A 27640-nucleotide genomic window follows, 5' to 3' on the forward strand; every position below is an offset into this window, starting at 1 on the left:
TCACGTAGGGATCAAAATAGGCCAAATTGTACTTGTTAAAGATCATTCAATAACCCACTGAAGCAAATAAAAAAGTAGGGAAAGTACTTTGACTTGATGTAATTTCTTTTTTTTTACACGTGCAACTTGCTATCTGAATGCTGCATTTTTCCTTTTAAAAGCAAACAGTTCCAGAAGCAATGAAAATTACAATTTCAGAGTGTGTCTAAGCAATAATAAATGACTTGCTCCAATCACAAACAGTGCACAGGTAACTTCAGTGCTCTGCTTTTGCTACTAATCCAAAAAATCCAATATAAAAACATACAGCCCCTCACCTAATATCCTATTCTAGACACAAACAAAGCACACATGGCAGAAAAATAGTTTATGTGATTTTAGTCCAACAAACTGGCAATGTTGTACGTAATTTACACTGAAATACAGGTTAGAGGTAAAAAGCAGTAACAATAAATGTGGAAAAGGCTGTGAATCTATTACACAACTGTACAAACATCTGTACAAAGCTCATATAAATCTTAGGTATATTAACAGAATTAAAAGAAAGCCCCTCTCGGTCCTCAAATCCTAGGTGACTTTATTCATTTTTTTTAAAAAAAGGAACAGATGATCAAATAAGCAATGATGGAGTCGGCTTCTTGCCAGGCCAGGCCTCCTTGGCATATTTCTTTTTCTTCGGCTCATTAACAGATTCTGCATTGAACACGCCAGGGTTAGGAACAGGGTTTATAGTCACAGTTGCCGGCACAACTGCTGGTGCCAAGTCCACTTCTGGAGCAGGGTTTGGGAATGGCATGGGCAGTCCTCCTATCATTGCAGTTCCCATTGTATTACCATGTAGCTGAGACGAAGAATCACCACTGGTCGGAGGGAGGCCACCGTATAAACTAGCGTTGAATGGGAAATTCTGCATACGCCTAGCAACTCCATCTTCCAGGCCGAGTGAACTGGGACTCTCCGTCTTCTTTTTCTGTAATTTTCCCCCAAAAATAAAACAATTAAATTTCTGGAAACAATATTCCTTTTGCATTAATCAACCTCCGGGGGTTTTCTCATTCAAAACATTGAAACATCCACGATACAGGAAGGATAACTCCTGCTGTAAAACAATATTTAGAAACATAGAAAATAGGAGAAGGACATTCGACCCTTCAAGCCTACTCTGTTATTCATTATGATCATGGCTTATCCTCTATCTCAAAGCCATATTCCCGCTCTCTCCCCATACCTCTTGATGCCTTTAGAGTCCAGGAATCTATCTATTTCCTTCTTAAATACATTCAGTGACTTGGCCTCCACAGCATGTAGCATCATTAAAAGACTGCAGCAATTATTGATTACAGGAAATTAGGATTATTTTTAGAGTAAGTTTCTCATGCTTTGCTAACAAGCAGTAAATGTTATCCTTTCTGGGTTGTGATCTGCAATATCAAGCTCATTAGAACTTGAGCTAAATATTTCACTGCCTAATTATAATTTACAATAAAAAGTGTTGACTTTGTTTACCTTGAGTGGTACCACTGCTGTCTGAACCATATTTCTGAAGCGACCAACTGAAGGATCAACATCCTCTGAAAAGGGAATGGGGCAAGTAAAGACACCATTAGTTGAAGATTACCATAAGAACAAATAAACTTGCATTTATATAGCATATTTCAGGGCTCAGTCCATCTAAAAAGATGCTTCACAAATAATTAATTACTTTCCAAGCGTAGTCATTTTGTTTTGTAGGAAAACGTGGTTGTCAATTTGCCCTGCAAAACCACAGCGAAAATGACTGGTTAATGTAGTTTTTGGCGGTGATGGCTGTGGGATAAATGTTGGCAAGGATGGCAGAAGAATTCTTTCAACTTCTTCGAATAGTGCCACAGGAACTTTTACATCCACGCGAACAGGCAGACATGACTTCAGTTTAAGATTTTGCCCCAAAAAACAGGAACTACTGACAATGCAACACTCCCTTGGTGCTGTATTGTTATGTATATTCGCAAGGCTGAGGCTTTCATTAATAGCAGGTTTAGAGAGATAGTCACACCACAGCTAAGTAGAACACAGGCAGGGAGGGAATGGGTGACTGTCAGAGTATCTGAGAGTAGCAGGCAGGTAGTGCAAGAATCCACTGAGGATATCTCATTTTCTAACTGCTTTTCCATTTTGGATACTGGTGAGCGGGATGGTTCCTCAGAAGACTGTAGCAACAGCCAAGTTCATGGCACCACAGGTGGCTCAGCTGTACAGGAGGGGAGGAGGAAGAGTGGAAATGCTACAGTAGTAGGGGATTCCATAGTTAGGGGAGCAGGCAGACATTTCTGTGGCTGTAGACATGAATCCAGGATGATATGTTGCCTCCCTGGTACCAGGGTGAAGGATGTCACAGGGCAGCTGCAGGACATTCTTTAGGGGGAGGGTGAACAGCCAGAGGTCATGGTCCAGATTGGGACCAATGACATAGATAGGAAAAGGGACGAGGTCCTGAAAGCAGATTTTAGGGAGTTCGGAAGAGAATTAAAAAGCAGGGCCTCAAGGGCAGTAATCTCAGGATTACCCCCAGTGCCACATGCTAGTTGAGCATAAAAATAGGAAGATTGAGTGGTTCAACATGTGGCTGGAGAAATGGAGTAGAAGTAGAAATGGAGGCTTTAGATTTCTGTGGCACTGGGATCGATTCTGGGGCAGATGGGACCTGTACAAGGACGGGTTACACCTTAACAGGACTGGGGCGAATGTCCTCGAGGGGAGGTTTGCTAGTGCTGTTGGGGAGGGTTTAAACTAGATTGAAAAAGGTACAATAACATTGATTGGTGTAGTATACAGAGCACCACTAATGGAAGGGATGTAGTGAAAAAAATTGCGAAGAAATTACAGAGAGGTGCAAGAATTATAGGGTAATCATAATGGGGGACTTCAATTATTCAAATATAGACTGGGATCGGAATAGTACAAAGGGACAAGAGAGGCAAGGGTTTTTGGAATGCATTTCTGCAGTGGTATGCTTCCAGTCTAATGAGGGGACATGTGCTTTTGGACCTGGTTCTGGGGAATGAGTTGGCCCAAGTGGATAAAATATCAGTGGGAGAGCCTCAAGGGGACAGTGACCATTGTATCAGAAGATTTAGGTTAATCATAGAAAAGGACAGGGAACATTCCAGGGCAGGGATAATTAATTGGGGGAAAGCCAACTTCGTTGGGATGAGAGTGCACTGAGTTGAGTGAGTTGGAATCAAATATTGGCAGAAAAGATGGTGACTGAACATAGGCCACATTCAAAGAAAAAGTGTTGCATGCAATGTCAAGGTAAATTCCCTTGAAGGGGAAAGGTAGGACAAATAAATCCAGAGTGCCCTGGATGATGAGAGGTAGAGGCGAAAAGGAAGAAGTGCTCGTACGACAGATGTCAGGTAGAAAACACAATAGAGAATCAGGCTGGATATAGAGGGACCAGAGGGGAAGTGAAGAAACAAATAAGAAAAGCAAGGAGAGAGCATGAAAAGAGGCTGGCAGCGAACATAAAAGGGAATTCCAAAGTCTTCTATAAGCATGTAAATAATAAAAGGGTGGTAATAGAAAGAGTAGGGCTGATTAAGAACAAAAAAGGGGACTTGCATGTGGAGGCTGGAGAAATAGCTCAGGTGTTGAATGAGTACCTTGCATCTGCCTTTACAAAAGAAGATGATCCCACCCAGGCCGAGGTGAGAGAGGAGGTAACTGGTACACTAGAAGAACTTACAATCAAGAGCAAGGTAGTGTTGGAAAGGCTATCTTTACTTAAAACAGATAAGGTACCAGGACTGGATGAGGTGCATCCAAGTGTACTGAAGAAAGTGAGAGTGGAAATTGCAGAGGCACTAGTGATAATCTTCCAGTCTTCCTTGGACAGATGGGAGGTCCTAGAGGACTAGACAATTGCAAACCCCTTGTTCAAAAAGGGGTGCAAGGATAAAGCTGGCAATGACAGACCAGTCAGTTTGACCTCAATGGTAGGGAAACTATAGTACAGGATAAAATCAATAATCATTTAGACAAGTGCAGGATAATTAAGGAAAGCCAGCATGGGATCATTGAGGGAAAATCATGTTTAACTAACTTGCTGGATTTTTTTCAGGAGGTCACAGAGAAGGTTGATAATGGAAATACTGTTGATGTGGTGTATATGCATTTTCAAAAGGCATGTGATACAGTGCCACACAACAGACCTGTGAGCAAAATCCTAGGTCATGGAATAAAAGGGAAAGTAGGCACTTGGATAAGAAATTGGGTGAGTGACAGGAAACAATGTAGTGATAAATGGTTGTTTTTCCAGATTGGAGGAAGGTTTGTGGTGCAGTTTCCCAGGGATCTGTGTTGGGGCCCTTGCTCTTCCTGATATATATTAATGACTTAGACTGTGGTGTGCAGGTATGATTTCAAAATTTGCAGATGATACGAAGATTGGAAATATTGTCAACTGTGATGGGTATGGTCTTGAACTTCAAAAGGACATAGACATGTTGGTGGATTCGGCAGACAAGTAGCAGATGAAGTCCAATGCAGAGAAGTGTGAGGTGATTTGTTTTGGCAGGAAAGATATGGTGAGGCAAGATAAAATGAAGGGAGAGCCTCTAAAGGAGGTGCACGAACAGAGGGACCTCAGCGTATACATACATTGGCTATTGAAGATGGCAAGGACAGAGCAGTTAATAAAGCTTTATTAATAGGGGCATTGGGTACAAGAGTAAGGAAGCCATGTTGAACTTGTACAAGGCACTAGTTAGGCCTCATCTGGAGTACTGCGTCCAGTTCTAGGTGCCATACTTGAGAAAGGATGTGTAGGGATTAAAGAGAGTACAGAAGAGATTCACAAGAATGATTCCAGGGATAAAGAACTGTAGCTATGCGGATAGATTGGAGAGGTTGGGACTCTTTTCTTTGGAGAAAGGAAGGCTGAGAGGAGACTTGATAGAGGAGTTCGAGATCCTGAGGGTAAATTGTGATAAACTGTTCCCACTCAAGAGAACATCAATAACTAGAGGGCACAGATTCAAAATAATTGGCAAAAGGAGTAAATGTGATGTGAGGAAAATGTTTTCCATCCAGAGGATGGTTGGAGTCTGGAACACGCTTTCTGAGAGGGTGGTGGAGGCAGTGTCGATCGAGGTAGTCAAAAGGGAATTGAATTGCTACCTGAAAAGAGAGAATGTGCAAGGTTACAGGGAAAGGCAGGGGAGTAGGACTAGCTGGAATGCTCTTTCAGAGAGCCAGTGCAGACTTGATGGGCCGAATGGCCTCCTTCTGCACTGTAAAGATACTGTGATACTGAGATATTGGACTATCTTATGTGCATAGATCCCTGGAGTGGGGCTTAAACTCAATCTTCTGACCCAAAGGCAAAAGTGCCACCATTCAGCCAAGTTATTACTGTCTCACTTAGAGCATGATCTCTCAATGATGCTGTAATTCCTGCACCTCTGTCCCCAGGAATACATTACTGTAGAAGTAAATCATTATTTCCAGATAATGTGCTTGTTCAAAGACCTATATAATTGCAGGGCTATATTAATATTCATGCAATTTTAGAATTACAAGAGAAAAATAGCAGCTTACAATGCTAGAATTTTGCCTGGGTCCAAAAATGGTATTTGAACACTAAGGATTTCCTTTACAGCAGTTCAAAGCAATATGATAGCATGGACAAGTGTATGCTTCACAGAGCACTGTACTTTCAATAAAGATGTCAGGTAGATATGCATTAAGGATACTTTCACAAAAGCTAAATAGGTAGCCACACTAACAAGCGGTTTAGACTTGGGAATCAAATATAATTTCAATATTTGCAGACAACAACAAACTAGAGGCTAGTTAATAATAAGATAGTGACAAAATACACGATGACATAACTAAAATTGCGATTGATCATATAATTTGAAAATTAATTTTAATTCAAATAAACGTGAGCTCATGCATTTTGGTTGGAAGACTATGGAGACCACATGCTCCTTGGAAAGTAAAGTCTAAATGGGACTGAGGAACAAATGGATCTCAAAGTACAGATACACCATTAACTAAAAGTACTAACACAGATTAATGAGGCCATTATAAAAAAAACACTGGGGATTATTGCTAGAAGGGTGGAATTAAAAAGCAGAGAAGTTATGTTAAACTTGTATAGAATCTTGGTTAGATCACACTTGGGAGTACTATGCACAGTTCTGGTCACCATATTGTAAAAAGGGCGATGAGACATTGACTGCAGAAGGTGCAAAAAATGATCTACAAGGCTGATACCAAAACTAAGAGGCTATATTTATCAGAAAACACTGAACAGGTTGGGGTTTCTCCTGTAGAAAAGAGAAGGCTGAGAGGGTGACCTGATAAGAGACCTTTAAGATAATGAAGCTGGTTCCACTTTTGGGAGATACCAACGTCAGGGGCCATAAACATAAGGTAAGTCACTAATAAATCTAACACAGGCACTCAGATACATGCTCTCGGCAGTGGCACACCGGATCGGACCTGTGTTACATCACATTCAAGGCGCCCACTTTGCCCAGCATGGCGGGCTGTGAAAATCATATGCCAAATTTGCACATTGTGAATCATTACTTCAAGTTAAGAAATTACACGAGGTTTAAAGATAGTCATACCTGGATTTATTATCTCTTCATCGTCACTGAATGATACTCGGTAGCTCTTTCTTTTACGTTTTGGCCTCTGGATCTCCAGGTTTCCTTCTTCAATTGTCAGCGTAGATATTCTTTTGTTGTGAGCTGTGTTGAATTCTGTCAAATTCTAAGTGAAGCAAAGAAAAGCATGGAATTTCAGGTATACATCTTTTCACTTTAGCTTGAACAGGCAGTCTTCACATCAACCTGCTTGACCAATAAAGAAAATTGATAAAACTACTGCTCCCACTTCTAGAATGGATTGCCAAACAAGTTCCAATTTTGTTCCCATGAATCATAAGACTATACCATAAAATTCTCCTCTCTCTTTGATGGCAACAGGAGTGCAAAGGATAAAGAAATTGGCTAACGCTTCTTAAAAAATTGGACTAAAATCAGGATGGGTGGACAAATTTGTATAGTTAGAGTGACAATTATATGACATTATGCTGTATTGTTTGAAATGGGAGCTTAAAGAGTTGTGGATCTTCATTACAGCTGTCAGCATTCAGCATTACACATTGTTATCAAACCAATGCCACCAAACTAGATATATATTTATAGAATTATATAACACACTCCTACAAAAACCCACCGTCACCTTGGAACAATTACCATAACGGCATATAGTTCTACGTAGCTCAGCAGAAATTGATTCAGATGCTTACGTAAACCTGGGCTTACATCTAGTTCTGTCTCCTCTTCAGGCAAACCCAGCAATCCCTTCAGTTCATCATCTTCTGCCGCAATTTCATCACCCTTGATTGCAGATGGCATTGTCTGTGGTTTTTCTCGTAGTGTGTACGCTCGTGTCGAGGCTCCAAACGACAACGTGGAATCTATGGGAACTTGCTGTGGTTTGTGGGGCTCCAAACGAAGACGCCCCAGATACGTACCATGAGCTGCAAGAGTAATTAATTGGCTTACCAGGTAAGTAAGTAAGTACTTGAAGAAGTAAATGAATAGTTGGTTAGTCTAACACTCAACCAATCCTTCAGCATAAGCTTCTACCTTTCGTTTGGGGAGGGAAGGGAAAGAAGGAACACAAGAGTTTTTCCATCTTGAACTTAAAAATAAAAAGGGGACAATCACTTTGCTGGGAGTGTACTATAGGCCTCCAAACAGTCAGGGGAGGAATTCTTAAAATGCATCCAGGAGAGCTTTTTGAGCCAGCATGTAGAAAGTCCAACAAGAGAAGGGCGGTACTGGACTTAAACATATCATCTGCAAATTCCCAAGGCATTTTATAAATATATTAAGGTCAAGGGGATAACCAGGGAAAGGATAATGCCCATTAGGGACCAAAGTGGCAATCTGTGCGTGGAGCCGGAAGAGGTAGGTGAGGTTTTAAATGATTACTTTTCATCTGTGTTCACTATGGAGAAGGATGGTGTAGGTGTAGAAATCAGGGAGGGGGGCTGTCATATACTTGAACAAATTAGCATTGAAAGAGGGGAGTTATTAGCGGTTTTAGTGGGCTTAAAAGCGGATAAATCCCCAGGCCGAGATGGGATGTATCCTAGGCTGCTATGTGAGGGAAGGGAAGAGATTGCAGGGGCTCTGACACTAATTTTCAAAACCTCTCTGGCCACAGGAGAGGCGCCAGAGGACTGGAGGACAGCAAATGAGGTACCATTATCAAGAAGGGTAGTAGGGATAAACCAGGTAATTACAGGTCAGTGAGTCTAACATCAGTGGTAGGGAAACTATTGGAAAAAATTCTGAGGGACAGGATTAATCTCCACTTGAAGAGGCAGAGATTAATCAGGGATAGTCAGCATGACTTTATCAGGGGGAGATTATGTCTAACAAATTGGATTGAATTTTTTGAGGAGGTGACTAGTTGTGTAGATGAGGGTTGTGCAGTTGTGTTGTCTACATTGACTTCAGTAAGGCTTTTGACAAGGTCCCACGAGAGGATGGTCAAGGAGGTAAGAGCCCATGAGATCAGGGCAATTTGGCAAATTGGGTCCAAAATTGGCTTAGTGGCAGGAGGCAGAAGGTGATGGTCAAAGGTTGTTTTTGCGATTGGAAGCCTGTGACAAATGGTGTACCGCAGGGATTGGTGTTGGGACCCTTGCTGTTTGTAGTGTTCTTTAATGATTTAGACATGAATATAGGAGGTATGATCAGTAAGTTCGCAGATGACACGAAAATTGGTGGTGTCATAAATAAAGAGGAGGAAAGCCTTAGATTACAGGATGATATAGATGGGCTGGTAAAATGGGCAGAACAGTAGCAAATGGAATTTAATCCTGAAAAGTGTGAGGTGATGCATTTTGGGAGGACTAACACGACAAGGGTATACAATGAACGGTAGGACCCTAGGAAGCACAGAGGATCAGAGGGACCTTGGTGTACAGATCCCTGAAGGCAACAGCACAGGTGGCTAAGGCGGCATATGGGATGCCTGCCTTTATCAGCCGAGGCATAGAATATAAGAGCAGGGAGGTTATGTTGGAATTGTATAAAACGCTAGTTAGGCCACAGCTGGAATGCTGTGTGCAGTTCTAAGCCACGCTATAGGAAGGATATGATTGCACTGGAGAGGGTGCAGAGGAGATTCACCAGGATGTTGCCTTGGCTGGAGTGTTTCAGCTATGAAGAGAGGCTGGATAGGCTAGGGTTGTTTTCCTTAGAGCAGAGAAGGCTAAAGGGGGACCTGGTAGAGGTAAACAAAATTATGAGGGGCATAGATAGAAGCTTTTCCCCTTAGCTGAGGTATCAATAACCAGGGGGCATAGATTTAAGGTGAGGGGCAGGAGGTTTAGGGGGTTTGAGGAAAAATTTTTTGCATTTCTTGCCATTCCTAGTTACCCTTGTTCAGGGGCATTTAAGAGTCAACCACATTGCTGTGGAGTCACAAGTAGGCCAGACCAGGTAAGATTTCCTTCCCTTCCCAACAATCGACAATGGCTTCATCATTAGATTTTAATTTCAGATTTTTATTGAATTCAAATTCCACCGTTTGCCACGGCAGGATTCGAACCCTGGTCCCCAGAGCACTATCCTGGGTCTCTGGATTACTAATCCAGTGACAATACCATTACACCATCACCTCCCGAGTGGTGGAGGAACTAACACTAGGATACTAGAAATTGAATTTTTAAACCATCATTCACAGGAGGAGAAGGATGATGATGATTTGCTCAAGTCAGCGATCGGGTATTCAGGGGCAGCGAAAGATGTAGATATTGGTAAAATTATTGCACACTGGTGAAATGATCTTAAAGCAAACAGCCCTGACAACACACATTCACAAGTGCAATATATTTGGAAGACACTGTCTGATTGAAAAGTGGCTAATCCAACTCCTGAAAATCAAGCAAGCAAAATGCCTCAAAACTACAAGCCCTCAAAATATCACAAGGAAAATAGCTAACATGTTAATCTGTGCAAAGATAAGCAGGTAATGCCCCTCAAAACTACAGGATCTCAAGATATCACTGCAAGGAAAATGTTCAAAATTATTTTGAGTGGTTTGGGGTGGCAGGGGAATACACAGCTCAATACATTTATAAAGGAGAACGAGTAGACATTCTGGGAACTGTGATCATAGTTAACTGAGATTTTTTGAAGATTTCTAATTGCCATACTGGACAAGGAAATTCAGTGTTTTGTTCGCTCACTTAACTTTCAAACAGCATTTGAAAAGACAGTAAATTGTAACTTAATGGCTAAGGTAGAGAGTTGTAGAATAGGGAGTTGGGTGCAGGAAAGAGAACAAACTCAAACAGGAAATAATGGAGAGTCATAAACAGAAATGTTCAAACTGGTAGGGGCTTGAATAATATAGATTGAGAAATTTCTTTTGGGGCTGCTCACAGCAATTCTGCAATTGCAGTTTCATGAAGGCAGGCACATAATATTTCCAAAGGAGAGTTCTATGGATTTGAAACATTAACTCTGTTTCTCTCACAGATGCTGCCAGACCTGCTGCGTTTTTCCAGCATTTCCTGGTTTTATTTCAGATTTCCAGTGTCCGCAGTATTTTGCTTTTACATAATATTTCTATCTTTATAGACCACGTAAAGCGCAGCATACCATTCTTCTGGTGTAGATACATGCTCATGAAAGTTACATTTACTTGCTGTTACTTAAAGAAGGGGTGAATTCGTATAGGGCTCGATTAGAACTTGCAAAAAAATTGTCTATTCCTGGAGTTCCTTTATAATTTTTGTTCGAGTGCGACACTGAAGCACAACAAGACATTTTAGTTTGACACTGGTGTGATGGACAAAAAATATGTCCTAGATATATTGTTATTATAATAGCTTTTTTGAAAAAAACCTTGGATCTGGGTATCCAAAACAAAATCCTTTGCTCCATTACAAGTTCTTAGCCAGTTTAAGAGCAGTACTTATGAAAGAAAATTGTTCTTAATAATCTGTATCAGAAACAGAAGACCTAGTGTTTTTCCATACTAATCAAGGTTGGAAGTCATATTAAAAAGCCACAGTGTGAAAAAAGCCAACAGGCCTTCTTAGTGGGAGCAGAGCTGAAAGAAATTGTCAAAAGCTCAAGTTTTGCAATTCTAAAAAGCAGGGTTATAAAGTTGCATAGCACAGGAGAAGACCATTCGGCCAATCATGTCTGTGCTGGAATTTTGAAAGATCTATGCAATTAGTCCCACTCCCCGGCTATTTCCCTTCGGCCCTACAAACGTGTCCTGTGTGAACATAAGACTTCATGCTATTTTCAGTCCCTCTACCATTTGCCTCTTTCCATTTTCAAGAGGTTTGAAGCTGGCCATAAGTGGATCTGGAGTTTGGATTCCAAACTCTCCAAAGCAGAAGCGTTCCTAAGAGATAATCCCTCTATCCATGGCCTGCATCACTGGGTTCACAACTACAGATGTCAGTGGCGGCGTCAGTGAGCAATGGTTGTCTGACATTTCAAATGCGGAGAAAGACTGGTAAACTTGTGAAATCTTACTTATTCAGTTGATCTCATCAATAAACAAATGTAAATCACTGAAGCTGACCTTTATCCTGTCATGTAACACAGCCTCTCAAATTTGTTCACTTTGAAATTCTGGAGCTCCTTAAACTCGACTGCTGCAAACATTTTCCATTAAATACTTGCAATATACAATGTAATAGCACTTACTGCTGTTCAGGTCTATGATGAAAACTCTTTTCAAATGTTTGTGATAGACCAATGCAGCGTGGACTCTTGAACATGACTGATGGTCAATGGTAAAATCACAAATGTCAGGGTTTCTTCCAAAGAGGTAGTATTTTTTCTCATCAATGATGAGTTTCTGGAGAAAAAGTACCAATATATAACTGATTTGTATTATTTAACAGTTTTCCATTACTTACGAATCCAGTTCACAACAGGAAAGTCAGACAAACAACACCATGGTAACAAATGGTAAAATATTAAAACTATTTTTTCAAGGACAGATGAGCGCTATTGACAGAGAATTAATAAAAGTTGACAATCTCTGCATTCTTTAACAAGTACAACACTTTTTAAGCCTTGTAAGGTATTTTCTAATACAAATTTATTGACTTTTTGGCCAGTTAGGATAATATTGGCACAGAATTTTGACAAAATAACTGAGTATTTAATGCATTCTGTTTTAACATTAGCATGTTAAAAACTCAGCAACTAGGGGCGTGGAAGAGATATGTCATGAGTTGCGAACCGCCACAAATTGGCAGATAACTTGTGCCACTCTGTCATTAGCTTTGCAGCAATGGGACCTCATCAACAATCACCCCATCAGAGTCAAGACATGGATGACTTTGAATCTTAAATATGAATGAAACTCACTGCAGAAAGTTAAGGCCGCTATTTGATGGTGCAAGCATGGTTAATGACAAGATTTATATTACTGCAATGTAATTCAACCTTGGGGACCCAAAAGGGAACAACAAATTGTGGAGTCTCACTCCTGCAGGCAGTAAAATTGTTCCAAGAGTTTTTTTTAAAACTTTAAATGTTTTCATTTTTTCTTACTTTTTCCTTTGTCTTTTCTCTTCCCAATCTTAATCTCATCTTTCTTTCCCTCCCTTTGTTTGGCTTTTAACTCTCCATACATTCTTCACTGTTGTTCACTGTTTCTTTCTCTACCCTTAAATTTTATTGGTTAACGAGATAAAGATTATTGTTCCACTAATTCACCAAGGTTCCAGATGTCTCATTGACCATTAACAAATTTGCAATTCCAGCAAAAAAATTTGAGCTGAACGATGAAGAAAATACAACTCAGGGCATGCCATGAACTGCCTCACTCCAGCAAATTCTGGGCCATTAATTCTAACAAATAATATGAACTAGGGATTTCTAACAGTACAGGAGTGTTGTACCTCTGAGTTATAACTCAGTGTTTCTCTGCACACTGAGCTAATATGCTCAAGGCTTTTTTTGATATAGCACCACTTGGACCCAACGATCACAGTATTGTCTCAGGTCTATAACAGAACTGCGACATTGACAGCCAGGTTAGTATCTGGTGCATCCCTCCTCTTATCATCTTTAATACAAAATTCCATGCATTGTAGTAACTCAGCAAAGCACAAAATGTAAAAACTGGCTGGTTAAACTGAGCAATCTGTTTATAAGAAGTCTTATGTTCCAAATAACTTTCATTTATATGGCATCTTTTGAGAAATATCCAAAAATGTTTCACTGAGGTGCAATCAAAAAATGGATGCCAAAACAAAATAGAGATATCAGCTTGACTAGCCAAAGGCTTAACCAAGCACGTGGGTTTTAAGGAGAGTCTTCGAGGGCAGGAGGGAGATGAAGAGAGAGAGGGCTTTAGCAAGAGAATTCCAGAACATGCACACACTAATGTGGCAGGTGGGGGGAGTATAAGAGGGGAGAGACAATGGGGCAGGGGGAAGCTCATGAAAGGATTTAAACATGAGGAAGGGAACTTCCACTGCATTACCTTGACTGTTTTACATTTAAGTGGCTGAAAAGTAGGTCACCTCTTCAGATATTCAATTGCCCAGATTAACCACTTGTTTTTGGGATGTTCCAGAATAAAACCTTCAGCTTCACAATTTACACTTCGAACTTAGACAATGCTTTGAACAGTAACCCTGTTTATGAATGCATCTGATTTGTGCCCCTGCAAGTGTTTGCCAGGCACTTGCATCAGGCTCAATTATCAATACAATTGCTCTGCTATTCTTGCGCAGCAATTACGAAGCATAAAATGCCAATTTCCACATTTCTTTCCCCAAAGGGAAACAGAACACAAATGTTTACCTCTACTAGCTTGTCTCCTTTCACAACATCCAAATGAAGTCCTGGTGGAGGTTTCCCTGCCCTGAAATTAGAAAAAGGTTGTTAGCATATAACTGTATATTAACAAAGAAAACATCTACAATATGTTTTGTCTGAAATCTTTGTATATTTAAAGTCTTCAAGTACAAAATCAAATTATCACGAGTGCAACCAAATCTTTTATACCAGAGGCAACAAAATAACTTGAGCCACTCAGAAGGGATCTTTACAAAGAACTGAAAGGAATCTATGATGTGCAAGATCTGAATAAGCAAAAGAATTGTGTATTACATGTGCAAATATTCAATAGTATAGCCTAAAGAGACTAGTCCCCTCTTTTGAAGCATTTGTTTTGCATTCCACATTTGGCTGTTCTGTTTTTCCTATTACTAGCTACGTCTTTCAACCTCTCGGATTTGGCATCTTTGTAATCTGAACTGTGCTATAACTGAAGCTGTTTTGTTCCTTGCATTTATATGGTGCCTTCAATATCCTCAGGTTATCTTAAAGCACTTAACGACCAATGAGGTATTTTTGAAGTTGGTCACAGTGGCAATGCAGAAAATGCTGAGGCCAATTTGTGTACAGCAAGCTTCAATAAACAGTGATGAAACAAACAACCAGATGCTTTTTTTTTTTAAGGTGTTGGTTCAGCGATAAATGTTGGCCAGGACACCAGAAAAACCCCTCTGCTTTTCCTTGAAAAGTGCCGTGGGATTTTTTTAACATCTACCCCCCAGATGGTCTTCGGTTTAACTTCTCACCTGAGATGCAGCACCTCCAGACGTACAGTACATCCTAAGTACTGACTTTGAAAGCTGTTAACTCTTCACCTTTCTTGACAATGCCAAGATTTAGATTCTTTAGGTTCCTTGCAGTATTACGATATTTTTAGTTCAGGTACGAGTCTAAGTTAAAATGGATCCACCAGAGCAGCAACTTCATACTACAGCCAGCAATAATTCTCATCCCCACCCTGGAACTACTTAAAAAAAAATATTGCAGATGCAATCGATGATGGATTTCACAATGTAACAGACAGGGCATAAATGTCTTTTGAGAAAATTTACATTGTGTCAAGTGTCCCCTTAAACTATAAGGGGACTATAACTTAAACTATAATTAAAGTGCATGGGATTGGGGTTAGTGTATAGTGGATAGAAAACTGGTTGGCAGACAAAAAACAAAGAGTAGGAATAAGCGGGTCTTTTTCCGAATGGCAGGCAGTGACTAGTGGGGTACCGCAGGGATTGGTGCTGGGACCCCAGCTATTCACAATATATATTAATGATTTAGATGAGGGAACTAAATGTAATATCTCCAAATTTGCAGATGGTACAAAGCTGGGTGGGAGGGCGAGCTGTGAGGAGGATGCAGAGATGCTTCAGTGTGATTTGGACAAGCTGAGTGAGTGGGCAAATGCATGGCAGATGCAGTATAATGTGGATAAATGCGAGGTTATCCACTTTGGTAGCAAAAACAGGAAGGCAGATTATTATCTATGGCTATATATTGAGAGGGGGAATGTGCAACGAGACCTAGGTGTCCTCGCTGAAGGTAAGCATGCAGGTGCAGCAGGCGGTAAAGGCGGCAAATGGTATGTTGGCCTTCATAGCCAGAGGATTCGAGTACAGGAGCAGGGATGTCTTGCTGCAATTATACAGGGCCTTGGTGAAACCACACCTGGAATATTGTGTGCAGTTTTGGTCTCCTTATTTGAGGAAGGATGTTCTTGCTATAGAAGGAGTGCAGCAAAAGTTTACCAGGCTGATTCCTGGGATGGCGGGACTAACATATGAGGAGAGATTGAGTCGGTTAGGATTATATTCGCTGGAGTTCAGAAGAATAAGGGGGGATCTCACAGAAACCTATAAAATTCTAACAGGGTTAGACAGGGTAGATGCAGGAAGGATGTTCCCGATGGTAGGGGAGCCCAGAACCAGGGGACAGTCTGAGGATACGGTTAGACCATTGAGGACTGAGATGAGGAGAAATTTCTTCACCCAGAGCGTGGTGAGCCTGTGGAAATGCTACCACAGAAAGTAGTTGAGGGCAAAACATTGTATGTTTTCAAGAAGGGGTTAGATATAGCTCTTGGGGCGAAAGAGATCAAAGGATATGGGGAGGAAGCGGGAGCAGGCTATTGAGTTGGATGATCAGCCATGATCATAATGAATGGCGGAGCAGGCTCGAAGGGCCGAATGGCCTACTCCTGCTCCTACTTTCTATGTTTCTATAACTCAAGCAACCCCAAGTGTGGTCGTTGGTGTCTACATACATCCAATGCTAATTATGGTTGTTTCAATCCCCAAGAAATTCTGTTAAAAACTTGCCAATATTTTTTTGTCTAAAAGGACTTTATGTTGATTGAAACTGACAATGAAATCATGGACTACAAGAAACACATAACTACAAAATGCATCCAGCATCCGCAGTTTTTTGCTTTTATAACTACAAAATGTCAGCCTTGCAAGGGGAGGCAATGGTATGGTGGGATTGTCGCTGGACTAGTAATCCAGAGACCCAGTGTAATGCTCTGGGGAGCTGGATTTGAATCCCACCACGGCAGATGGTAGAATTTGAATTCAATAAAAAAAAAATCTGGAATTTATGACCATTGTCGATTGTTGCAAAAACACATCTGGTTCACTAATATCCTTTAGGGAAGGAAATCTGTCGTCCTTACCTGGTCTGGCCTACATGTGACTCCAGACCCACAGCAATGTGGTTGACTCTGAAATACCACTCAGTTGTATCAAACCGCTACAAAGTCACAAAAAAAGGAATGAAATCAGACAGACCACCTGGCATTGGCCTAGGCACCGGAAACAACAACAGCAAACTCAGCCCTGTCGACCCTGCAAAGTCCTCCTTACTAACATCTAGGGGCTAGTGCCAAATTTGGGAGAGCTGTCTCACAGTCTAGTCAAGCAACAGCCTGACAGTCATCCCCACGGAATCGTACCTTACAGATAATGTCCCAAGCATCACCATCGCCATCCCTGGGTATGGTCCTCCCGACCGGCAGGACAGACCCAGCAGGGGTGGAGGCACAGTGGTATACAGTTGGGAGAGAGTTGCCCTGGGAGTCCTCAACATTGACTCCTGACACCATGAAGTCTCATGGCATCAGGTGAAACATGGGCAAGTTAACCTCCTGCTAATTTCCACGTACTGCCCCCCCTCTGCTAATGAATCAGCGCTCCTCCATGTTGAACACCACTTGGAGGAAGCACAAAGGGTGGAAAGAATGCAGAATGTACTCTGGGTGAGGGACTTCAATGTTCATCACCAAGAGTGGCTCGGTAGCACCACTACTGACCGAGCTGGCTGAGTCCTAAATGACATAGCTGCTAGACTGGGTCTGCGGCAGGTGTTGAGGGAACCAACAAGAGGGAAAAACATACTGACCTCATCCTCACCAACCTGCCTGTCGTAGATGCATCTGTCCATGACAGTGTCGGTAGGAGTGACCATCGCACAGTCCTTGTGGAGATGAAGACCCGCCTTCACATTGAGGATACCTTCTATTGTGTTGTGTGGCACTACCACCATGCTAAACAGGATAGATTTTGAACAGATCTAGCAACTCAAGACTGGGCATCCATGGGGCACTGTGGGCCATCAACAGCAGCAGAATTGTACTCAAACACAATCTGTAACTTCATGGCCCGGCATATCCCTCACTCTACCACTACCGTCAAGCCAGGGGATCAACCCTGGTTCAAGGAAGAGTGCAGGAGGACATGCCAGGGGCACCATCAGACATACCCAAAAATGAGGTGTCAACCTGGTACACTCAGTTTGGGTTCCGACAGGGCCACTCCGCTTCAGACCTCATTACAGCTTTGGTTCAAGCGTGGACAAAAGAGTTGAACTCCCGAGGTGAGGAGAGAGTGACTGCCCTTGACATGAAGGCCACATTTGACCGAGTGTGGCATCAAGGAGCCCTAGCAAAACTCGAGCCAATGGGAATCAGGAGGAAAACTCTCCACTGGTTGGGGTCATACCTAGCACAAAGGAAAATGGTTGAGGTTGTTGGAGGTCAGTCATCTCAGCTCCAGGACATCACTGCAGGAGTTCCTCAGGGTAGTGCCCTGTGCCCAACCATCTTCAGCTGCTTCAACATTGACCTTCCTTCCATCATAAGGTCAGAAGTGGGGATTTTTGCTGATAATTACACAATGTTCAACACCATTCACGACTCCTCAGATACTGAAGCAGCCCTTGTCCAAATGGAGTAAGACCTGGACAATATCCAGACTTGGGCTGACAAGTAACAAGTAACATTCACACCACACAAGTGTCAGGCAATGGCCATCTCAAACAAGAGAGAATCTAACCATCGCCCCTTGATGTTCAATGGTAGTACCATCACCGAATCCCACACTATCAACACCCTGGGAGTTACCATTGACCAGAAATTGAACTGGACTAGCCACATAAATACTGTAGTTACAAGAGAGGGTCAGAGACTAGGAATCCTGTGACGAGTAACTCACGTCCTGACTCCCCAAAGCCTGTCCACCATCTACAGGGCACAAGTCAGGAGTGTGATGGAATATTCCCCACTTGCCTGGATGAGTGCAGCTCCCACAACACCCAAGAAGCTTGACACTGTCCAGTACAAAGCAGCCTGCTTGACTGGCACCACATCCACAAACATTCACTCCCTCCACCACCGATACACAGGAGCGGTAGTGTACCATCTACAAGATGCACTGCAGGAATTCACGAAGGCTCCTTGGCAGCAGCTTCCTAACCCACAACCACTACCATTTAGAAGGACAAGGGCAGCAGATAAATGGGAACACCACCACCTGGAAGTTCCCCTCCAAGTCACTCACCATTCTGACTTAGAAATATATCCTGCATTGCTGCACTGTCACTGGGTCAAAATCCTGGAACTCCCTTCCTAACAGCACTGTGGGTGCACTACACCATATGGAATGCAGCAGTTCAAGAAGGCAGCTCACCACCACCTTCTCAAGGGCAACCAGGGATGGGCAATAAATGCTGGCCCAGCCAGCGAAGCCCACATCCCGTGAATGAATAAAAATTAAATAAATAAAATATGCAGTGAGCAGGCAACCTTTTACTAGAGATGCTGATTGTCTCAGGTACAATATACATAAATATGTTTCCACATTAGCATTTACTTAACAAGATCCGTTGTCATTAGAATTTCTACAGAACTATATGGTGGACATTTGAAAATTTCATACTACATAAACATGAACTGACAGAAATACACAGCAAGTCGAATATAGATTCTACCCATGGAAACTTAAGCTCTTTCTCGAAAGAGCATTTTGAGCACAATACTAGGATGACTTGCTGGTGGTGGTTTATCAGGTGATCTGGGAAGTGATCAATTATGACCAACATAAGGAGCCATTTAACACCATTTTGAATTTTCCTACCAGCTATTGGGACCAACTGATTAAGTAAATCTTCTGACTACAGAGTTGGGTACAGGTGATGTTTTGTTGACGTAGATAATTGTGTTAACAATTTTCTTTTGTTTTATGTAGAAGTAAATCCCAGTAAAGGATTATTTACTGTAGACACTTCCCCCTCTTACTCAACAATGGGGCATGAGGAGGTGATGCAGGTTAGGAAAGGCAGGCATGATGGGCTAATGGGATTTGATGCAGCAGAGATTACGACGACACAATACAGGCAGAATTTCGGATGAGCTGAGGTTTCTGCTGGACAGATGGGAGGCCAGCCAGGGGAGCTTTGGAATAGTTGATGAGGGGTTGGCAGCAAAGGGTAATGGCCAATGGATGTTTTTTTGTGAATGGAAAACGGTTTCCAGTGATGTTCCACAGGGATCAGTGTTGGGGCCTTTGCTGTTTGTTGTACACATTAATGATTTAGACTTAAATGTGGAAGTCATGATTGGGAAATGTGCAGATGACACAAAAAATGGCCATGTAGTTGACAGTGAAGAACATAAGAAATAGCAGGAGTAGGCCATTTGGCCCCTCAAGCCTGCCCCGCCATTCAATAAGATCATGGCTGATCTGCCCCAGGCCTCCACTCCTCTTTCGTGCCAGCTCCTCATTGCCCTTGACTCCCCGATATTTCAAAAATCTATCTACCTCCTCTTTAAATACTTTGTGATCTAGCCTACACAATTCTCTGGGGTAGAGAATTCCAGATGTTAACTCCCCTCTAAGAGAAGAAATTCCTTCGCACCTCAGTTTTAAATGTCCCCTTATTCTGTAACTATGACCCCTAGTTCGAGATTCCCCCACTGGTGGAAACATCTTCTCAACATCTACCCTGTTAAGCCCCCTCAGAATCTTGTACGTTTCAATAAGATCACCCCTCATTCTTCTAAACTCTAATGAATAAAAGCCTAACCTGTTTAGCCGTTCTTGATAAATCAACACCCTCATCCCAGGAATCAGTCTATTGAATCTCTTTTGAACTGCCTCCAATGTCAGTATATCCTTTCTTAAATACGGGGACCAAAACTGGACACAGTACTCCAGGTGCGGCCTCACCAACACCTGTACAGCTGTAACAAGATTTCCTTATTTTTAAGCTCCAACCCCCTAGCAATACAGGCCAAAATTCCATTTGCCTTCTTAATTACTTGCTTCACCTGCATGCTAACTTTTTGTGTTTCATGCACAAGTACACCCAGATCCCTCTGTGCTGTACTTTTTTGGAGTCTCTCTCCATTTAAATAATAGTCTGCCTTTTGATTCTTCCTACCAAAATACATGACCTCACACTTTCCCACATTAAACTCCATCTGTCAAATTTTTGCCCACTCACTCAACCTATCTATAGTCCCTTGTAGATTCCTTATGTCCTCATCACAACATGCTCTTCCACCTATTTTTGTATCATCAGCAAATTTGGATACATTACACTCTGCCTCCTCCTCCAAGTCATTAATATAGATCGTAAAATAACTGATCCTCGTGGCACTCCACTAGTTACGTCTTTCCAACCTGAAAAAGACCCGTTAATCCTGACTCTCTCACTTCTGTGTGTTAACCAATCCTCAATCCATGCTAATACATTAACCCAATAACGTGAGCTCCTATCATGTGCAATAACTTTTTACATGGCACCTTATCATATGCCTTCTGGAAATCCAAATACAGCATATCTACCGGTTCCCCTTTATCAACTCTGCTTGTTATATCCTCAAAGAGCTCTAGCAAATATGTCAAACATGATAAAAATAAAAATACCTGGAAAAACTCAGCAGGTTTGGCAGCAGCTGCGGAGAGAAACACAGTTAATGTTTCGAGTCCGTATGACTCTTCAACAGAACTAAGGAAAAATAGAAAAGAGGTGAAATAAAAGCTGGTTTAAGGGGGGTGGTGGGACAAGTAGAGTTGGATAGAAGGCCAGTGATAGATGGAGATAGCCAAAAAATGTCATAGACAAAAGGACAAAGAGGTGTTGAAGGTGGTGATATTATCTAAGGAATGAGCTAATTAAGGGTAGAAAGCAGGACAAGTTACAGATAGCACTAGTGGGGGTGGGGAGGGGTGAAGGGAAGGGATCGAAATAGGCTAAAAGGTAGAGATAAAACAATGGATGGAAATACATTTAAAAATAATGGAAGTAGGTGGGAAAAGACAAATCTATATAAATTATTGGAAAAAAAAGGGGGGATCGGAAAGGGGGTGGGGATGGAAGAGAGAGTTCATGATCTAAAATTGTTGAATTCAATATTCAGTCCAGAAGGCTGTAAAGTGCCTAGTCGGAAGATGAGGTGCTGTTCCTCCAGTTTGCGTTGAGCTTCACTGGTCCGTCCTTGGCCTGCTGCATTGTTCCAATGAAGCTCAATGCAAACTGGAGGAACAGCACCTCATCTTCCGACTAGGCACTTTACAGCCTTCTGGACTGAATACTGAATTCAACAATTTTAGATCATGAACTCTCTCCTCCATCCCCACGCGCTTTCCGATTCCTCCCCCCCCCAGCTTTTTTTCAATAATTTATATAGATTTTTCTTTCCCCACCTATTTCCATTATTTTTAAATGTACTTCCATCCATTGTTTTATGTCTACCTTTTAGCCTTTTTCAATTCCTTCACCCCACCCCACCCCACCCCCACTAGTGCTACCTTTACCTTGCTTGTCCTGCTTTCTACCCTTAATTAGCACATTCCTTAGATAATATCACCGCCTTCAACACCTCTTTGTCCTTTTGTCTATAACATCTTTTGGCTATCTCCACCTATCACTGGCCAACTATCCAGCTCTACCTGGCCCTACACCCCACCCCCCCAATAAACCAGCTTATATTTCACCTCTTTTCTATTTTTCCTTAGTTCTGTTGAAGAGTCATACGGACTCGAAACATTAACTGTGTTCCTCTCCACAGATGCTGCCAGGCCTGCTGAGTTTTTGCAGGTATTTTTATTTTTGTTTTGGATTTCCAGCATCCGCAGTTTTTTGCTTTTATCTTAATGTCAAACATGATTTCCTTTTCACAAAACCATGTTGATTCTGTTTGATTGTGTTAAGCTTTTCTAAGTGTCCTATTTCTTCTTTAATAATGGACTCTAGCATTTTCCCAATGACAGATGTTAGGCTGACTGGCCTATAGTTTCCTGCTTCTTGTCTCCCTCCCTTCTTGAACAGGGGCATCACATTAGCGGTTTTCCAACCGGGCTGGGGGCCTCCCGCAATCCAGTGAGTTCTGGAATATTTCAACAAATGCCTCCACTATCTCTGCAGTCACTTCCTTTAAAACCCTTGGATACAGGCCATCAGGTCCTGGTGACTTGTCTGCTTTTAGTCCCATTAGTTTGTCAAATACTTTGTCCCTTGCGATAAAGACTGTTACAAAATCTTTCCTCCCATTAGCTCCTTGCTTGTCTGGTATCTTTGGAATGTTTATAGTGTCCTTCACTGTGAAGACCGATGTAAAATATTGGTTTAAATTATCTACCATTTCCCTGTTCCCCGTTATCAATTACCCAGTCACATCCTCCAAGGGTCCCATGCTCACTTTAGCTACTCTCTTTCTTTTTAAGTACCCGAAGCTCTTGCTGTCTGTTTTTATATTTCTTGCCAATTTACTTTCATAATCAATTTTCTTCCTCTTTATTAGCTTTTCAGTCATCCATTGCTGCTTCCTAAAAAATTCCCAATCCTCTGGCCTACCACTAATCTTCGCCACTTTGTATGTCTTAGTTTTCGATTGGATACTCTCCTTGACCACCTCTGTTAACCACGGGTAGTTCATTCTTCTCATCGAGTCCTTCTTTTTGACTGAGGCTAGCTGCCGGCTCCAGAATGATTTGATTGAGTGGGCGGAAAAGTGGCAAATGGGATTCAACCTGGAAAAGTGCGGGGAAATGCATTTGGGGAGTGCAAACAAAGCAAGGGAATATTCAATAAACGAGAAGTTATTGAGAGGGGTTGAGGAACTGAGAGACCTTGGAGTGCATGTCCACAAGTCCTTGAAGGTGGCAAGACAGGTGGACAAGGTGGTCAAGAATGCTTTCCTTTACTGGGCGATGTATTGAACACAAAAGCAGGGATATAATTATGGAACTGTATAAAATGGTTAGGCCACAGCTGGAATTTTGTGTACAGTTCAGGTCTGAAGGACATAATTGCTCTGGAGAGAGCGCAGAAGAGATTGACAAGAATGTTGCCGGGGTTGAATACTGCAGCTATGAGGAGAGACTGGATAGGCTAGGGTTGTTTTCCTTAGAACAGACAAGGCTAAGGGGTGACCTAATTGAGGTGTACAAAATTATGAGGGGCCTAGATAGGGTAGACAGGAAAGACTTGTTTCCCCTCGCTGAGGGGTCAATTACCAGGGGAATACATTTAAGGTGATTGACAGATGGATTAGAGGGGATGAGAGGAAAAACTTTTTCACCCAGAGGGTTGTGGGCATCTGAAATTCACTGTCTAAGTTGGTGGTTGAGGCTGAAATGCTCAACTCATTTAAAAGGTGCCTGGATCTGCATCTGAAATGCTGTAACCTGCAAGGCTACGGACCAGGTGCTGGAAAGTGGGACTAAAATGAGCGGCTAGTTTCTATTTTCTCTTTTTGACCAGACACAATGGGCTGAATGGCTTCTTTCTGCACCGTAACTTTTCTATGGTTCTAAGAGCTGATGCAGGGAAGGAGACAGGTGATGTTAAGGAAGTGGAAGTCGCCAGCCTTTGTGATGGAGAGGAAAAAGGGTTGAATAGGCTGCCTAGGTTCCACCCAGGACAATGCTGCAGAGTGGGGATAGAGTCAGTGGCTGCGGTACAGAGTTTGTAGGTGAATGACTTCAATATGCTCAATACTTGACGAGAAAATTGCAGTTCATCTAGGACTGGATGTCAACACATAAGCAGTGTGGGGTTTGAAAGAGGCTTCGATGTGTGTCTTCCACATTCATGTGGAAGCCAGACCCCATGTTTTTGGATGACATTGTCAAAGGGCACTATGCAGACGAGGAAGAGGGGACCAAGGATAGTTTCTTCAGGAAGTTTTATAGGCAAAGGCATAGGGGCAAGAAAAAACATTTCTATAGATGCTGTGGCTACAACTGGATTGCTAAACATGTAACCCAGCAAGGGCAGGACATCTGAGCTGGACAACAGAGAAGAGGTGTTAGAGGAAGGCGGTGAGGTCAGCCACGTTAAAGTGTGCAAAAAGGCCGGTAAATTCACCAGCCCGAAGTCTTTTGCACCCAGAAAATCACAGGATTGCGAGCACAGCTCAGGAAATCTGCAGCCAACCCCATGTTTGCACTCCATTAAACAATCAGGTGTCTACAATACATAGCAGGGTCTAACATGACCAACACTCAAACACAAAGTAAGAGGGAGGAGACTGGCAGGGTACCAAATAGTGCAAAAATAATAACCCCACAGCACCACCCAGTCTCAGCATCTTTGTTTCTCTTTCTGAATGAAGTTTAAATGATTCCACTGTAATAGTACATCAAGCACATCCATAGTAATGAGAGATAGAGTGTACCCCAAAAAAAGTGCACCTCTTAAATCTGGCAATGCTTAATCCAATTCAGCAAGCTACCAATGCAAGATGGGATTACATGACAACAATTTACGTTTGTACAGGGCCTTTGGTGGGACCCAAATATCAAATCCCATTAATTCTGGCACATATGCATTCTGATTTAAACATGTGACATGCTTGATGCAAAAATGTTAGAGATATCATCATCTGCTTAGACATCATTGCCCCATTTTGGAAAATAATAAAACCTTCCAATTTCACTACAAACACTTCCAAGCTCCTGCTCCACCTCTCTGAAGCCTACTCTCAGGGAGGGGAAAGGGGAGAGGAAGGGTGAGCGCCAGGCAACAGGAGAAGGGGAAAGTTTTGGAGGATATCAGGACGGGGGTATGGTGGGAGAAAACAGTCTGGGGGCAAGGGGAATGGGATTGTGGAGATATCGGGCTGGCGGTGGGGGGAGTGGGAGAGATATCAGGCCAGTGGTGGCGGTGTGGGGTAATAGGGCTGGCCTCCTGTTTGGGCTGGGGGTGGGTGGAAGGAGGGGTGGTGGAATGGGAGATTTTGGGGGTGGGGGAATGGAGAGATTTGGGGAGGATGGAGAGATTTGGGGGGTGATGGGTTGAATTTGGGGGGGGATGAGTTGATTTAGGGGGTGAGATTTAGGGGGAGATAAGTTGATTTGGGGGGGGTGGGCTATTTGGGGGGGGATGGGCTGATTTGGAGGAGGATGGGCTGATTTGGGGGGAGGATGGGTTGATTTGGGGGGAGGATGGGTTGATTTGGGGGGAGGATGGGTTGATTTGGGGGGAGGATGGGTTGATTTGGGGGGAGGATGGGTTGATTTGGGGGGAGGATGGGTTGATTTGGGGGGAGGATGGGTTGATTTGGGGGGAGGATGGGTTGATTTGGGGGGGAGATGGGTTGATTTGGGGGGGAGATGGGTTGATTTGGGGGGGAGATGGGTTGATTTGGGGGGGAGATGGGTTGATTTGGGGGGGAGATGGGTTGATTTGGGGGGGAGATGGGTTGATTTGGGGGGGAGATGGGTTGATTTGGGGGGGAGATGGGTTGATTTGGGGGGGGAGATGGGTTGATTTGGGGGGGAGATGGGTTGATTTGAGGGGAGGGGGAATCGGTTGATTGGGGGGAGGATGGGTTTATTTGGCGGGGGGGAGGATGGGTTGATTTGGCGGGGGGGAGGGGGAGGATGGGTTGATTTGGCGGGGGGGGGGAAGGATGGGTTGATTTGGCGGGGGGGGGTAGGGAAGGATGGGTTGATTTGGCGGGGGGGGGGAAGGATGGGTTGATTTGGGGGGGAGATGGGTTGATTTGGGGGGGAGATGGGTTGATTTGGGGGGGAGATGGGTTGATTTGGGGGGGAGATGGGTTGATTTGGGGGGGAGATGGGTTGATTTGGGGGGGAGATGGGTTGATTTGGGGGGGAGATGGGTTGATTTGGGGGGGAGATGGGTTGATTTGGGGGGGGAGATGGGTTGATTTGGGGGGGAGATGGGTTGATTTGAGGGGAGGGGGAATCGGTTGATTGGGGGGAGGATGGGTTTATTTGGCGGGGGGGAGGATGGGTTGATTTGGCGGGGGGGAGGGGGAGGATGGGTTGATTTGGCGGGGGGGGGGAAGGATGGGTTGATTTGGCGGGGGGGGGGGTAGGGAAGGATGGGTTGATTTGGCGGGGGGGGGGAAGGATGGGTTGATTTGGCGGGGGGGGAGGATGGGTTGATTTGGCGGGGGGGGGGAAGGATGGGTTGATTTGGCGGGGGGGGGGAGGATGGGTTGATTTGGCGGGGGGGGAAGGATGGGTTGATTGGGGGGAGGGGGGATCGGTTGATTTGGCGGGGGGGGGTGGGGGAGGATGGGCTTATTTGGGGGAGGATGGGCTGATTTGGGGGAGGGGGAATCGGTTGATTGGGGGGAGGATGGGTTTATTTGGCGGGGGGGGCGGGGGGAGGATGGGTTGATTTGGCGGGGGGGGGGGAAGGATGGGTTGATTTGGCGGGGGGGGGGGGAAGGATGGGTTGATTTGGCGGGGGGGGGGGGGAGGATGGGTTGATTTGGCGGGGGGGGGGGAAGGATGGGTTGATTTGGCGGGGGGGGGGAGGATGGGTTGATTTGGCGGGGGGGGGGGAGGATGGGTTGATTTGGCGGGGGGGGGGGGGGAAGGATGGGTTGATTTGGCGGGGGGGGGGGGAAGGATGGGTTGATTGGGAGGAGGGGGGATCGGTTGATTTGGGGGGGGGTGGGGGAGGATGGGCTTATTTGGGGGAGGATGGGCTGATTTGGGGGAGGGGGCGCCACTGCAGGGCAGCCACACCGCGGCCTAGCGGGACAGGCTGCAGCCTCTCGACACACAGCGCAGCGCCAGGAGGCTCGATGGCCTGCAATCGAGGGGTGCAAATCGCCTTTGCTCTCGCCGAGCTGTGTACAGAGTGTGGCGGTGTTGCGGACTCACCATGTCGGACAGTCGAAGACCGGTTTGAGCTGAATCGCCTGCATTTGAATCACATCGAGAGGCGACCGCTCCGGATTCTGGGTAACTGAGGCGGTGGGCGGGGCCCGGTCGGGCTTGATGCGCATGCCCATAGGCCCCGTCGCCAATGCATGCCGGGAGGTGTAGTATTTCTCCACCCCGCCACCCCAGCGACTGGTGAGCTCGAACTATCAACCCCAGCATAGTTTGAGAGCAATGTTTATCAGAGGCAAATAGAGAAATGGTCCAGGGGGCAATGTTGCAGAGATTTGGGAATGTGAATATTGCAGCTATTGGTCT

General features: G+C 43.7%; 1 protein-coding gene and 1 non-coding gene across 2 annotated transcripts; both read right to left on the reverse strand.

Moving 5' to 3' along the window:
- Positions 1 to 352: 352 nt before the first annotated feature.
- Positions 353 to 27414, reverse strand: ppp1r8a (protein phosphatase 1, regulatory subunit 8a). Its single transcript, XM_078567381.1, has 7 exons — positions 27323 to 27414; positions 13866 to 13926; positions 11748 to 11901; positions 7323 to 7540; positions 6621 to 6765; positions 1507 to 1571; positions 353 to 970 (listed from the first exon to the last, which is right to left on the reverse strand). Exons 1-7 carry the CDS (start codon positions 27364 to 27366, stop codon positions 611 to 613), a joined length of 1047 nt encoding a protein of 348 aa, XP_078423507.1. The 5' UTR covers positions 27367 to 27414; the 3' UTR covers positions 353 to 610.
- Positions 12948 to 13107, reverse strand: LOC144696185 (small Cajal body-specific RNA 1). The gene has a single exon (XR_013580100.1).
- Positions 27415 to 27640: the final 226 nt, after the last annotated feature.

Source organism: Cetorhinus maximus, chromosome 21, assembly GCF_964194155.1.
Source record: "Cetorhinus maximus chromosome 21, sCetMax3.hap1.1, whole genome shotgun sequence".
Classification (NCBI taxonomy): domain Eukaryota; kingdom Metazoa; phylum Chordata; class Chondrichthyes; order Lamniformes; family Cetorhinidae; genus Cetorhinus; species Cetorhinus maximus.

Excerpts from the sequence above, each read along its gene's own strand:
- ppp1r8a (XM_078567381.1), bottom strand. The coding sequence starts at position 27,366 with ATGCAGGCGATTCAGCTCAAACCGGTCTTCGACTGTCCGACATG. Across the intron at positions 7,541-11,747 it reads CATCATAGACCTGAACAGCA|CTCATGGTACGTATCTGGGG; the intron begins GTAAGTGCTATT and ends TTACTCTTGCAG. Across the intron at positions 1,572-6,620 it reads TGAAGAGATAATAAATCCAG|AGGATGTTGATCCTTCAGTT; the intron begins GTATGACTATCT and ends TTCCCTTTTCAG.